Source organism: Protopterus annectens, chromosome 5.part0, assembly GCF_019279795.1.
Source record: "Protopterus annectens isolate FY-2018-M chromosome 5.part0, PAN1.0, whole genome shotgun sequence".
Classification (NCBI taxonomy): domain Eukaryota; kingdom Metazoa; phylum Chordata; order Ceratodontiformes; family Protopteridae; genus Protopterus; species Protopterus annectens.
This window is the reverse complement of record NC_056735.1, coordinates 1,075,394,094-1,075,409,346: the sequence shown is the minus strand read 5'-3', so window position 1 is coordinate 1,075,409,346 and position 15,253 is coordinate 1,075,394,094. Positions and strand designations below refer to the sequence as shown.

Sequence of the window (15,253 nt, the reverse complement as noted above, 5' to 3'; positions counted from 1 at the left end):
TGAAGCACAAGAGAAATTAAGGGAAAAGAACTATAAGAGATACTGATGCATTAAAGAGCTCTGTGTGCAGAGTGAGAATTCTCAGCAGCAGAAAGCTTGGGTGGAGACGTATAGTGAATAGTACAGAGACAAGATTCCTTTAGCTTGGGGATGAGCAATTGATAGATGCTCACCACTGTAGCACTTGAAGGCACAGACTGTGCAGTGTAGTACAGTTAATCCAGGGAACAGTTTCCTAACAAGTAGAATGTTCCCAGAGTGCACTGCATAAGGATGGTGTTTGAAGTCAGTAAAGTGTTAACTCAAACATTGTAAGAGCTATCAATAAGTTATATTAGTTGTTATGTTTGTCAGAAACAAAGACAAGATATTGCATATGACTATAACGGAATATTGCATGGGAAGAGCCTGCTATGAATGTCTTACATAATTTAACAGCTAGAGAGAGGCTTTGTTTTGTTCCAGATATGATGCCAGGTTTAATGCTGGCATTGCATGCTAATAGTATACATGCTAATATTATACATGTTTAATGCTGACATTGCATGCTAATAATATTATACATGCTAATATTATAAATGTTTAATCCTGACATTGCACGCTAATATTATACATGCTAATATTATACATTTTTAATGCTGGCATTGCATGCTAATATTATACATGTTTCATTCTAAGGTACCCCAGTCTCAGTTTACACTATGGTGTTAAGGGGAAGGGGGACTTGTTTAAAGGAATGAACTTAATGCTTTTATTGCTCTTAACAGAACCACCTTCTGTAACCAGTCCCTTACTCCAAATAACCTGATTATATATAAATAATGAATGGGTTTAATTAGTTTTATTGAATGTTTTAGTTATATTGGTCTTTTCATTATACTCAGCTACGATCACTTGTTTGTGTGTTTCAGTAAAAGGTATTCTATTATTAACTCACCTGTCGACTACCTACTATTTTATTATTTTGTAGTATGTATTTTAAGGTGTGATTTTTATTAGTGAACACCCTCCACACTTTGAAGTTTCTGTTTGGTTTGTTTTCATTTAAAAAGAATACAAATTATGTCCTTGAGGTACACAGAAAAAGGGAAACTTTAGGACAGACCAGATCAATTCAAGAAACAATGGGAGTATACAATATATGACAGATAAAAAAATAGATGTTATAATTGAATTCTTCATGCCTATCTTTGCTGCTTAAAATTAATGTGGGATACTGCCTTAAGAAAAGCCAACAGCATAGTTGAGTGTTCATCCCAACTTGCTAAGAGTCAGCTTGACATTATGGATGACAAAAATGTAATGCCTTTCAGACACTAGTTTTCTGTGAATGTGCTCCAGGTTCCTCAGGAGGTAAGGAAACTTACTACTAGAAGATCTTATATATCCAAGTGGAAAATATTTCATCTGTTGTCACAAAAACAAAGAGAAGCCCATTTAACTGGGATTCCCACTATACTTTCATACTTGTATGAGATCTTAAGAGCTGGTCTTGCCTACACCTCTATCAAGGTACAATTATCTGCATTTCTGCATTTATGCCCCTTGATCCTCCCCAGTTTTCAAAAATTGAGCTGAAGCTAATTTCAAAGGTGTCTTTCATCTGAACCCACCCAGAGGACTAATCCCCCTCCTTGGAACCTTATATTTGTCTTGGAAAAGCTTACTCAGTCACCCTTTGAACCAGTAGCTTCTGCAACACTAATGTTTTATACTTGGAAAACCATTCTACTAGTGGCCCTTCCTTTTGGCAGAAGGAATTCTGAGCTACAAGCTTTAATGCCCTCTCCTGACTTCCTTATTTTCCATTAGGATAGGGTATCTCTTACAGTCAATCCTTCCTTCATACTTAAAGTGGTCAATGAGTTTTCTCTCAACCAGGCTATTAATCTACCTACTTTCTTCCCTATAACTCAAAACAAGGGTGACAGACTTTTGCAATCTATGAATGTACATGTACCGCTTTATTTGGACAAGACAAAGGACATTAGAAAGATGGACCAGCTGTTTGTTTCTTTCTAAAAAACTAAGTTGGGTAGTCCTATCTACAAGTAAATGATTGCCAACTGGATTTCAAAGACCATATTCTTTTGTTATTTCCATCATGGCAAGTCCTTATCCTTTCATATTGTTCCATTCCACTAGAGCGGTTTCCTTCTTTAGAGGCAGTGACACAAAACAGAACAGGTACCTGCTTTTTCTAGATCTAGAGATTCATTTGCTAGATCTGTGCTATCTAGATTGATTGACAGCTCCTCAGTTCCTGGTCCATTCAAACTTTCTAATTAATTAGTTTTGGGATCACCCAACAGTATTGGAATACTGCAATAGTGATCTAAGGAAGGGCATAGTACAGTTATGTAAGAACCTACCACAATAGTAGATGTCCTTCTGATCAATGTTGCAGTATTACTTTTCACCCTCCTTCCCTCCTTTTCTCTAATGTTTATCTTCTTGATTGTCATGAGCAGAATGAAACCATCTTCATTCTTTTCTTTTCTTAGCTGACCTTAATGTTTATGGAAGTTCTTTTCCTCTGGTATCTCCAGGTCTCCTGTCTTAGATAGAATCTGAGGGTTTCACTCTCTCATGTCCACTTATAAACCCTTATGTCTCATACATCAGACCTATGACAGCTTTGGTGCCCTGGCTGGACATCAGGTTACCTCAGTGAAATAATATAATAATATTAGAATACTGCAACAATGATCTATAGGACATCTACTGTTAATGGCAAGTTCTTACACAACTGCACTTTCTATGTTCCTAGTGAGACTAAGTTAGGATTATAGTCTAAACGTCTGTGAACCATACAGAGGTAAATAAATTACAGTATTAAAAAGGTTAATGAGGTTGATAAAGTCAATGGAGGAAATAAGCTACATGGAAAGATGGGGGTCGAGTACTTGGTCTATAAATTCTGTTAGAAAGAATGATTGTAGGTACAGGATATGGGTACTGATAGCCATAGCAGAAAATTGCAAAGTCATAAGAAATCATCAACTAATAATAGTTGGATTTAGTTTCTCTCCTGACCAAAGGAAGTAGCATTTTGTGAAATGGAGATAAATGAGGCTGTTAAGAGAAGTGACTGGAAATAAAACAGATTAATAAGAAGAGAGACGTAAGTAAAGAGGGAGAGACAATCACAAGGTGCAAGCAGTGCACTATGGGCAGACTGTCTAGCCAAATTACCCCTCTCTGTGTTATAATGTGATGTTTACTGATAACGTTTCTAACCTTCTCCATGCATCCCTCCTCTTAGCTGACATTAATACTTATGCTAGTTCTTTTCCTCATGTATCTGTAGGTCTCTTGGCTTAGAGAGAGTCTATAGTGGAAATAGATAATAAACAAAATTAAATGTATTCAATTATTATTTATCTTTATTTTTTTATTTGCAGTTGTTTAACCAGGATAGTCCATTGGGCCTAAAGAACCCGTTTTCAATGGAGTCCTGGGGAGAAAAGCTCCACATACAAATCATACAAAGATTCTATTCTACATACAGATTATACAAAGGTTATGTTACATACATAGTTTACATGAGGATTAAAGAAAAAACATTGTAGAATTACAATTATAAGTTAGTCAAAAGGAAAACATTTTTTTTTTTTTTTGCTAAAAGTTGCAGGGAACAAACAAGGAGTTGTATGCTAGAAGCAAGCATGAAGTTGCTAGCTGGGATTTGAGGAAAGGAAAGAGGAAAAGTGTTGGGAGAAGAGAGTAGGTTAGGAGGGATGTGCACAGGAGCATTCCCAGGAGGATGTTAAATGAGAGTGTAGTGATTTTTTAAAGGATGTCAGGTTAGCAATAGTACGAATGAAGGGGGGAAGGGTGTTCTATAGGCGTGCTAGTGAGAAGGACAGGAGGTTTTGTCCTGGAGGGTGTAGTGGTCTATAAACTTCTATGAGGTTTTGATTATTAGATCTTAGGAGTCTTTGAGTTTTATGCATTTTGAAGGTAATTGAGCAAGAGGGACAGAGGGAAGGCTGGAAAATGAGTTTATGTGCATAGGTGAGCTGAGTGTAGGAGAGGTAGTTGGGAAGCTCTAGCCAGTTGAGTTTATGGAGAGGTACACAGTAATGGGTGGATGATTTGTTACTGGTGGCGAATCTGGCTATTTTATTGTAACAAGAGGGCAGTTTGGTTTTCAGAGAAGATTGTAGGTTTGTAAGAAGAGGGGCACCACAGAGAAGGGAGAGAAGGAGAAATGTGGTAGAGAGAGTAAATTTGGTAGTTGAGGTAAGGAACCGATTGTGACGGTAGAGCATGCCCAGTTTTAGGTGAGTTTTTTTTATATTTAGTAGTAGGTGTGAGTTGAATTTGAGTTTGTCATCAATTTGGACCCCTAGTAGTTTAGCTTCAGATACCAGCTCAAGAGGTATGTTATTTTGTCTGATGATGGAGAATAGAGATTTATCATAGTGATTTGTTTTGGAGGGGGTAAATATCATAAGTTTAGTTTTAACAGCATTGAGTGCAAGATGGTTGTCTTTCATCCATTGTTCTGTGGTGGTGAAGGCATCTTGAGTAAGTTTTAGAAGAGTTGGGATGGATGAGGCAGCACAGATGATTGTGGAGTCATCAGCATATTGAGTAATGTTTGCAAGGGGGATAGAGTGGTAAAAGTCATTAATGAATATGTTGAAGAGGAGGGGGCCTAAAATAGAACATTGTGGAACACCTGTAGGGGTGTTGAGGAAGGAGGAGGTGTTTTTTTTCCACTTGACGGCTTGTTGCCTATTGGAGAGATAGCTAGTGAACCAATAGAGGGAAGAGGGGGAAAGGTTTAGTTTAGATAACTTAGTAAGAAGTAGGTTATGAGAGATAGTGTTGAGGGCTTTAGAGAGATCGAGTACGATGGCAGATACAGTGAGGCCAGAATCTCTTGCTTTATTTACAGTTTCAAGGAAGGATAGGAGGGCAGTCATAGTACTATGATGGGGTCTGAATCCATGCTCTGTGGGAGTTAATAGACTGTTGTCCAGGAGATGGGGAAGTAGTTGTAGATGGATACATTTTTCCTAGGACTTTTGAAATGGGAGAGAGGATGGCGATGGGACGGAAATTGGTAATATTGGTGTTGGTACCACCTTTATGTAGGGGAATGATGTAGGCTTTTTTCCAGATTTGAGGAACAATACTTTCTTGGATGGAGCGGTTAATTAGTATACTGACAGAGAGGGCAATGGCTTCTGCAGCTATGCTAAGGAAGTAAGAGGGAATGTCATCAGGGGCATTGGTGCACAGTTTTAGTTTTTTTAGGAGTTTTATGGTGGATGTAGGAATAGGTTTAATGAAAAATGATGGGGGAGTGGAGTGAGTGGGAAAATTTGGATGGGGAGAAGCATGATGAGGGGTGGGAGAAGTTGGAAGGGAGGAAGTCTGGGGAGAAGTGGGAGAAGTTGGAGGGGGAGAAGCAGGAGGAGAGGTGGGAAAAGTCTGAGAAAAAGTGGAGGTAGGAGAAGGGTTGTTATTTGGGAAAGAGAAGGTGAGTTTGGAAATAGAGTCTATGAAGAAGGAATTTAATTGGGTAGCAAGATCTGTGTCATCTACATTTCGGCAAGGGATAGGGTTTTCGGTGGTCCCGGGTTTTAAGAGGTTAGTTATACCCCTCCAGAATTTTTGAGGGTTAGTTTTTGGTTACTTTGGAGTCGGGTGAAGTAGTTGTGATGGTCTGCAGAGATAACTTTTTTAACTGAGTTACGAAGAGTTTTGTATTCATTGAGGGAAGGTGTAGATTTGTTCTTTTGATATTGTGTCCAGGCTTTGTCTCTAAGTCGCATGGTGGCAAGGGTGTTTGTAGTTAACCAGGGGGTGGATTTTTTTTTTATTCTTTTGGTTTTTAAAGGAGCATGGGTATCTAGAAGGTTTAGGAATGTGGTGTTAAAGTGAGTGATTGCATCTTCAAGGGGTAGAGTTTTTAAGGGGTACCAGTTAAGTGTTTGTAGGGAGTTGCAGAAAGCTTTAGAGTTAACGTTTTTATGGCAACGGATAGTAATGTAATTATGAGTGACTTGTAAGGGAGAAGGAAGACGTCTAGAGAAGATAGGAAGGTGGTCATTGAGGGAGTCAGGTATGGTTCTGCTGTCTGGGTAGTAGTGAGGGTGGGAGACTAGAATCCATTCTAGGATGTTGCCACTGGTGAAGTCTTTGCATGGTCTAGTGATGGAATTGATGAGTTGAGAGTAGTTGTATAGGTTGATGTTAAGGGAGTGAGTTGAGGACTGAATGGAGGACGAGTTAATATTGGTATCTCCCATGATTATAGTTTCATTATTAATGTTTGTTGAGAGCCAGGAGAGGATTTCTTCAAGTATTGGTATATTGTCTCCTGGCGGAATGTAAAGAGAGATAGGATATTAATTGTAAGGACCTCATTAAATGCTTTATTATTTGTAATGACTGCATCCACGACTGTGATAGATGGTTATGCATTTTCCTTAAGGAAGCCCATGATTAAATATTACTGGAATATGAATGCATTAAAAAGTACATGTTGTCATAAAATAATAGTTTGCTATGTCTAACCTTGTAATAACCATGCTGCAGAATATCTGTCCTGGTATATTAGTTCTATTGCATTTTTGGTCAGATATGTTTATATTTATGTGAGAAAAAATAACCTTTACTTCACTAATTTTTGTTATGAAACATAGCAGTGAAATGATACTCCATCTGCAAAAGAAACACTACTTGTTTTGTGACATTTTAAGCAATATTTTACTAAGACTATTGCCTTCTTTCAGTTTTATGAGTTATCAATTTGACCTTATTAGTTTTCACTATTGTTGTCACTTCTGCTGAAAAAGAACATTTTTAAATTATTTCTAGGACCTGTAACACCAATATAGTACAAATGCTGAAATTTTCTGAACAGAGTGTATAATGTTTATGAAAACAATAGATGCAGCATACCTGACAATGTAAGGAAGGAACAGGAAATATGTTATATTACACAGGATTCATTAGAGCCCTCCCAGATCTATCAATTTACTATACAATTTTGAGATTTTCTCATTTAAGAAAAACAATTGTCATGGAGGTACAGGCATGCATGCACAGTTTTACAGGAAGTTAGGAAGTAAGGATCATAGGAAGGACCATATGAAGTTACTAGGCTATTGGCCCTGAGGCCCTTACAAGCCTAGCCACACAAAATGCCAAGAACAAAAATGTAAAGGCAACACTCAAAGGGTCCAGGTACATTCATATTTTTAAAAATGGTTTTACATGTTGTGATTATTTTGAAGACATCTCCGAACTTTTGTGAGATGAAAGTGCTTAATTAAATAATTTTTGGACTGTACCTGGACCCTTTGAGTGTTGTCTTTACAGTTATGCATACCTAGTTTGCCTTATCAAGTACACGAACAGTAAACAAAAGTAACGCATGGGCAAGGTTCTCAGCAGGTATATACTTTATTAATAATATACTAATTTATTTCCTAGCTATAACTGATGGCAACACCAAGGTCTGTGATCTCTGCTTTCTTCTTTGTAAGCTATACAAACCAGTGCTTGTTTGGAAATCATTGAGTAAAAAGATAATTTAGTGAAGTGAAATATGTTTAAATATCTAGGAATATGGCTTGATCAGTCACTAAACTTCCATTTTGACATAGACAAAATGAGAAATCCCTTCTCTTCTGGGCCAAAAAGATAATTTTCTATCCCAGCCAGCTAGAACAGCCATTAACACAGGAGTTTTCCTTTTCATTTAGAATATGGTCTCCACATTTTTTGCTTCTGCCTCCATGAAAAACATAGGCACACTCCAGACTACCTCTAAAAGCATCTGCTTATTCATTGCAAATTACCTCTATATGAGCATCACTGTAGCACCCTAGAAAAAAGCCCATATAATAAAGATCTTACCTACTTTTAGGATCTCAGCTCTACTAACTACTTCATCTCCACACATTTACTCTCCTTGCAGATAGACTTATGAAAAAAACTCCACGTATAACCTGAGGCACAACTCACACCAACTCTCATTACCCCTAGAACCAAACTCCACATCACTGCACATACTTTTTCCTCTCAGGCACCTGCTCTTTGACAAGATCTTCCTATCGGCATTAAAGAAATCAACACTTATTCCAACTATTGGATGTAACTAAAAAATGTTTCTTCATCCAAGTCAATTGCTCCTGCTTCAACACAGGGCATATCATCGAACCAATCTTCTTTCTGAGTCTCTTCTCCTCTCTCAAGATTCATTGAAGATTGACACACTTTTTAAATTAATGTATGTATTGTACATTACACTTTAAATGATTGCATATTGCAGTGCGCTTGTTCACTGTAATGTGTATTTTTTCTATATAATTTTTCTAAACTATTCTGTTATTGTTTTCATTTTCATATTTTTTTATTTATGAAATGTTTTGTATTTCACGTGAGCTAGGCCTAAAACTGGTCAATATTGATCAGTGCACTACCCCAGTAAAGAAATATAAATAAATAAAAAATAAATAAGTAAAAGTGACATAATATGCTCTTCAGTGAAGTGGGGAATATGAAGCTATGTACTGTTTATCTCATCATTCATCTTATCTCAAAAGAATGTCATAGTATATAAAATTACTGAGTTGCAGCAATGTGTCCTTACACCCTTTTTTTCATCTAACACATACTGTTCTGTATGTTCTAACAGGGAAGGGAATACAGATAAACTGCACAGTTTATACTGGTGAAACTGCAGAACTGCCTTATTGGTTAAATGGAACCAACTTCATAAGCAATTCAAGATTCACCGAAATATCTGAGTAAGTATGAAATTTACCACACTTAAATAATGCCATCAGTACTATTTTCAAAACACATCCATGCATTTCAGATGCATATATTAGAATATGCTATTCTTCATACAAACTGGACTTCTAGCAAAATAAATACAATAAATAAAACTGAATAGCATTTGTAAGCAACAGAAAAAACAATAGTTTCCTGTAAAATAAAGAAATAAGTAGTCTTTCTGATTAGACTGCTTCTACTGGTTTGTGTAATACTCATAAGCACGTGTTTACTTGCATGGACTTACATGAACACACGCGCACACACACACACACACACACACACACACACACACACACACACACACACACACACACACACACGCACACATACACACACACACACGTGCACACACACACACACACACACACACATTGTGGGGATTAAAGGCAACTATTGTCAGAATTACACAACAGAGGTAGCCATCCTGATCCCTAAACAAATTGCTGACTGCATGAATATTGGGGGATAATGTTTAGTATGATACTGACTTCATTCTTCTGTATTACTAGTGACCCTAATACTGAAATGCTTGGATCATGTCTATGCATCACTGACTCTTTTTCAATAAAGAGTTTATTTTTCTATTTTATGCTACTGAAATTCAAGACAACTGCCTTTGACTTTTTGTTTAACTTATTTATTACCAAAATTGGAAAAACAATGTACTAATTCATTTTACCTTACCTTATTACCTCAACATCTTTCTGTACCTCCCTATATAGAAATACATGTACTTGAAAATGCTGTGACCCAGTTGACTGTAAAAATACATGCTGATAACTTTCATATTGTTTGTATATTCCCCTGTCCATCCAGCAGAGTTACTTAAGCACTGTTGATCTTCAATGCTGTAGTCACATTTGGGAGTTTTTGTCTTGCAGTAAAACTGCCCTGATTTTGAGAAAATGGTCTTCTTAAATATTATACCATTAGCTATATTGTAAAATCATACCCCTTCCACATAAAGCAAAGCTCATTCCTGTCCATATTTAAGTGCAACTTGGATCTATGGGTATAATTATTTATTTATTTAATTTATTTAACATTTGTTTGTCAGGATAATCCGACTGGACAACAAGTATCCGTTTTCAGCAGAGTCCTGGGAAGAAAAACTCCATAAGTTTACAGAGAGAAGAATAATTTACAAAAAAGACATAAAGACTTTACAGTAGTTAGTATCCAATAAGAGGATATTTCCCCCTTTTGGTTGAAAATACAAGTGTACAAAATATACAATGAGAGTAGATAAGAACCTGGTAGAGCATTGCAAGATATTTCAGAAATGAATAAGAGAATATAAATGTTTACGTTTCCATATGTACATTCAAGCAAATATACTTGTAAGAGCATATATATATATATATATATATATATATATATATATATATATATATATATATATATACCCACACATGTACATGCACTCATATATACGTTATTGCTCACACATGGATAGGTATAGTTAGAGTGTGTTGTTTTTGTTGCCCAGGACAGATGGGCTGTAGAAATAGTTAGTGGATGAGGCTTCAGGGGGTGAATTACAGTTGCATAGATGGCTGCTGAAGAGGTATGTTTTAAGTAGGCATTTGAAGGAGGGTGTGGAGTTTTGTAGTCTGAGGTCAGGGGGAAGGTTGTTCCATATTTTTGCTATTTCCTGGGCAAATAGTGATTCCCCGGAGCTGTTTTTGCATGTGATGGTTTTGATTGAGGCTTTATTGGAGGGCCGAAGTTGTCTGTTTGAACTGTAGAAGTTCAACATGCTAGTCAGGTCAGGGGGTTTCTTGGGATAGATAACAGAAGATTTACCCCAGGACTGGTCCCTGTACTACTAATGAACAGAGAAAGCTTCTAAATGCTTTATCCCATGCATGGGTCCCCTCACATTACCTGTGGTATGATCACAGTTATTCTCATTAGAGGCAATATATAATTATCAACCATTAGATGGATAAGGCCAATCTGTAACTAAACTGAAGAGGTTAATTTGAGCACAAAAAGGGAAGTTAGCTAGGCTGAAAATGATCCAAAGGGCAACTGGCCTAGTCCTTACATATGACCCCATTAGACTGTCATTATTCATTTTGTTCTGCAGCAAGCTAGTTTCATATATTTTTGAATCAGTAATATTTTCAAAGATGCCATATTATTTGCAAAATTAATGAATTGTATTAAAGAATACATAAAAATGTATGTAAAACAACCAAGTACTGAGCAGGAGTGAGAATGAGAAAATAACAGAAGATAACAATCCAAGATGTAAAATCCACGTAGTTTATTGCAGACAAGAACAAAAGGATAAGCGCTTTCATTATATCAGCTTCTTCAGATCCATGAAACAAACCTCCTAACACAAACTAGTTATATATTAAAAGCACACTGAGACAATTAAATAATTAACCTATCAAGAAGATGATCCAACACAAACCTCTATTTAAAGGCATAGCAAACTGCAAAGAACAGAAAAAAAAAAAAAGCTCACTACAAGAATATAAATGCATAAAATAACTTTGACTTTAAACACTCCATAGAATATATAAAAGATTTTCCAAAACACATAAACTAATACATGAAAAAATGGTATATATAAATACATAAAAAACTTTGAGACATAAGGACATAATGTAGGCATACGCATATAAGTAATTACAAATAGTCACTTTACATGCCTGTGCTGCCTTAGGCTAGGTTTTATGGATGCCCTTTCATTTAAACCCAGTCCCCTGTCAGCCCTTAAAAGTGTTATCCAGTCACTCTCTTTTCCTTCAGTGTATATCCTAACATCACCACCCCTCTGATTTGAGGTGATGACCTCTAACACTCTAAACAAAAACTTATGGTCATGACCATGCGTGACCACGTGTTTAGCTAAAGCATTATGCAACGTACCCTTCCTAATGTGGTAATTAGGCTCTCTCATCCTATCTCTGAGTGGGTGGTTGGTCTTACCCACGTAGAAAGAGGAACACAACTGACACACTGCCAAATAGATGACATGTACGGTCATACAATTCACCTCCACTTTAGTATAAAAAACTCTTCTCAGATCAGGATGAAAAAACTCCACATTGCTGTCTATAAAAGGGCAAAAGTTGCAGTGACCACAGGGTCGGGTACATCCTACCTTTTTAGGATGTCTATCATGTCTTGGATAGCACAACATCCTTTTCAAGTTGTTCTTATTCCTAAAAAGAAAATGTGGAGCTTCACCTACTATCTGCCTAAGGTCATCATCGACCTGCAGGACACCCCAAAACTTACTGACAATCTCCCTGATTTCAAACTGATCTGATAAAAAAGTTGTGGAGAACTTAACACAGCGATCAATCTTTTTATCCCCAGCAACACTAGGATATATGGGTCCAAAATAAGGACTGGCTACAGTCAAATGTAGATTGTGTACTTCATCCAGATGGTGGTTGACCTCGTTCACATTATACCCCCTTTCTGTTAACCTCCTTGTCAGGTTATCTAATTCATTGGTAAACCCTATAGCCGTAGGGTTTAACCTTGAGGCCCTAATTGCCTGTCCTTTCATAATATTCCTAAATATGAATGGTTGATGCATGCTCGTTCTCATAAGTAATGAGTTACAGTGACAGGTCTTACGAAAACCCCCTGCGTTGATAATATCATCTGGTAACCTTTCAACAAACAGATCCAAAAATTCAATCTTATGCTCAGAGAAATGCATAGTAAACTTGAGGAAGGTAGTTAGATTGTTCATCATTGTATACATAGATTGCAACTGTGCCAATGTCCCTTTCCATAAAACAAAAAGGTCATCCACAAACCGCCGATAAAATACTACATGCTCCCTGAACAATGTTTGACAAAACAACACATGTTCCTCCCAATGGGCTAGAAATATGTTAGCGTAGCTGTTCGCACAAGGTGTGCCCATGGCTACGCCATCACATTGCCTGTAAATAACATCTCTGAACATAAATAAGTTATTTTCAAGAACCAGTTCTAGAAAGTGTGTTATCAAGTCAATCTTAACATCCAAGTAGTCACTATGCTCCTTTAAATATTCTGAAACATAGGTAAGTCCTAGCCCATTCGGTATAACTGTAAAAAGGGACTGCACATCAAAGGTTACAAATATACAGTCCGCAACAGTTCCTTGTTGTTTAATACATTCATAGAGGTCTATTAAGAACTGCTTAGAGTCTCGTAATACAAAAGTATTATTATTCAAAACTTGCCTTAAATGTTTTTCTATAAAGACAGATAGATGCTCAGTTACCCACCCACGACCAGAAACAATTGGTCTCATGGGTGGGTTTTTAGGGTCTTTATGTATCTTGGGTAGCCCATGTATCACAGGAATAACAGGCACCCTGATGCAAAGGTATTCATATAACTCCTTCCCTATTAAATTACTCTTAAAAATATCCAAAAGTGTATAGCCAACATACCTGATAATATCATTAACATCATCCACTGTAATCACTTCATAAAACTTATCAAGCAACATCATTTCCATGGTTGTGTTATAATGTGAAGTATCCATAACAACAATCCTACCACCCTTGTCTGCTGGCCTTATAATGATGGAGGAGTCATCTTGTAATTTCTTTAAGCTTAACCTCTCCTTATAGGTAAGGTTATCAGACCTCATGGGTCTCCTATCTTTCTTGGTATCGTAAAAGCTATATAATTCATCTTCCGTTAGTTTTAAGAAAGCCTCAACCAAAGGATGATTGGTGGGCACAAACTCACTCAAATTCTTAAATATGAACTCCCTATTATCAGCTGATTCATTACTAGAACCCTTAAACGTATATTTTAACGTAACATTCCTGCAAAACAATTTAAGGTCTGTAATAGTATCCGTTAACCTACTCTGTGTCTTTGGAATACAATTCAACCCTTTACTCAACAGCCTAATGTCGTCAATACTAAGTATCACTTGAGATATATTGTGAACTAATGTTTGTTGGTCCACATCTTTTTCAGGGTCTGATGGGATAAGGGTTCCCCTGAAGACTTTCTTTTCTGTCTACCTCGACTCATGGAGCGTGACCTCCGTGGGCCTTTCTCCAGGCATGTAGGTAGAGGAAAAGACAAATCAGGGCTAATATTACTACTTGAATGTACTTGCTCTGCCCTTATCTTTGGTCTCACCACAACTTCAGATTTGCCAGCCAAAGATGTGGGTTTATCCTTATTAATGTGCACTTCAGGATATAGATTGGTGCCTGGCTGCATACTAGGATGTATAATATGTATGACATCATTAGAATCATTATAATCATGCACAAAGGCTTCTTTGACAAGTGATTCCCCTCTAATCAGGGGACCACCAACATCTTTTCCTGTAGTGTTCTCTATACAAACTTCAGACCTATGAGACTGTATTAACAACATTATTACATTTAGTCACAGTACCAACAACTTCAGCTTCCAAAGTCCTAGTATTTACATTAATGTTCACATTATTATTGTCCTTAGTAATAGGGTCATGGTCAAACTTATCAGAACCATGCCTCCTATTTGTATAAACAGTAGAGGGAGTAATGGTATTATTACCATTTCTGGGCCACATAAACACATGGCCCAGTTTAAAATCCGTAATGTTCCTAGTAGCCTTATGCCTTTTCTGTTGAAGTAGTTTAGATTCAAATGCTAACACACTGTCCAATACATTCTCGAAGAGTGGTTGTACTACTTCACTAGGGAATTCACCAAAGAGCACTTGTTGTGTCATATTAATACTGTCAGTTAACTTAGCTTCCTCTGGACAAAAAAAGTCAATGAGGAGCTGCAGATATTTCCTGCTTACCTCGATATTCAAACGTTGCCACTGTGCAAGCAAATCTGGATACTCTCTCCCCTGACTTGGCATCGTAAACACACAAAGCCCTCTGGGAATAATATTCCTATCCAAACAGAACTGGAAATGTAATCGTTGCGTTTGGAAATGTTTTAACTTCATAAAGTCCTTCTCCATAGCATCAAAAAGCCTGTGCAGCTTCTCAGTGTTCACCGTCACCTCTGTGACATCATCAGATACAGCAACACTCTCAAAATACCAGGAAGCGTTAACAGTACCTTTTAAATATTGTTGAACCCTCGACTGAAGTGCCTCTTTCCTATGGTCTTCACCTCTAGGAGTATAATCCAACTCAATACTGGCCATGATCCAGCAATAAACTCACTCCTGACAGCAGCAAAACAAAAGTGCAAATAAAAAAGTCTGACAAATTGCTGCTTCACAGGTTTTTAATATATAACTAGTTTGTGTTAGGAGGTTTGTTTCATGGATCTGAAGAAGCTGATACAGTGAAAGCGCTTATCCGTTTGTTCTTGTCTGCAATAAACTACGTGGATTTTACATCTTGGATTGTTATCTTCTGTTATTTTCTCACTCTCACTCCTGCTCAGTACTTGGTTGTTTTACAAAATTTTTTATATTTCTCTGAGCAGGGGCGTTTACCTGTGAAGC

General features: G+C 37.1%; 1 protein-coding gene across 1 annotated transcript in view; it reads left to right on the top strand.

The window, feature by feature from the left end:
* The window catches only part of LOC122802322 (interleukin-18 receptor 1-like), a 977,051-nt gene that overhangs the window by 417,507 nt on the left and 544,291 nt on the right, over nt 1-15,253 (top strand). Inside the window, exon 4 of the mRNA XM_044071963.1 lies at nt 8,663-8,774. Within this exon, the coding sequence (XP_043927898.1) occupies nt 8,663-8,774 (112 nt within the window). The remainder of the gene's footprint in view (nt 1-8,662; nt 8,775-15,253) is intronic.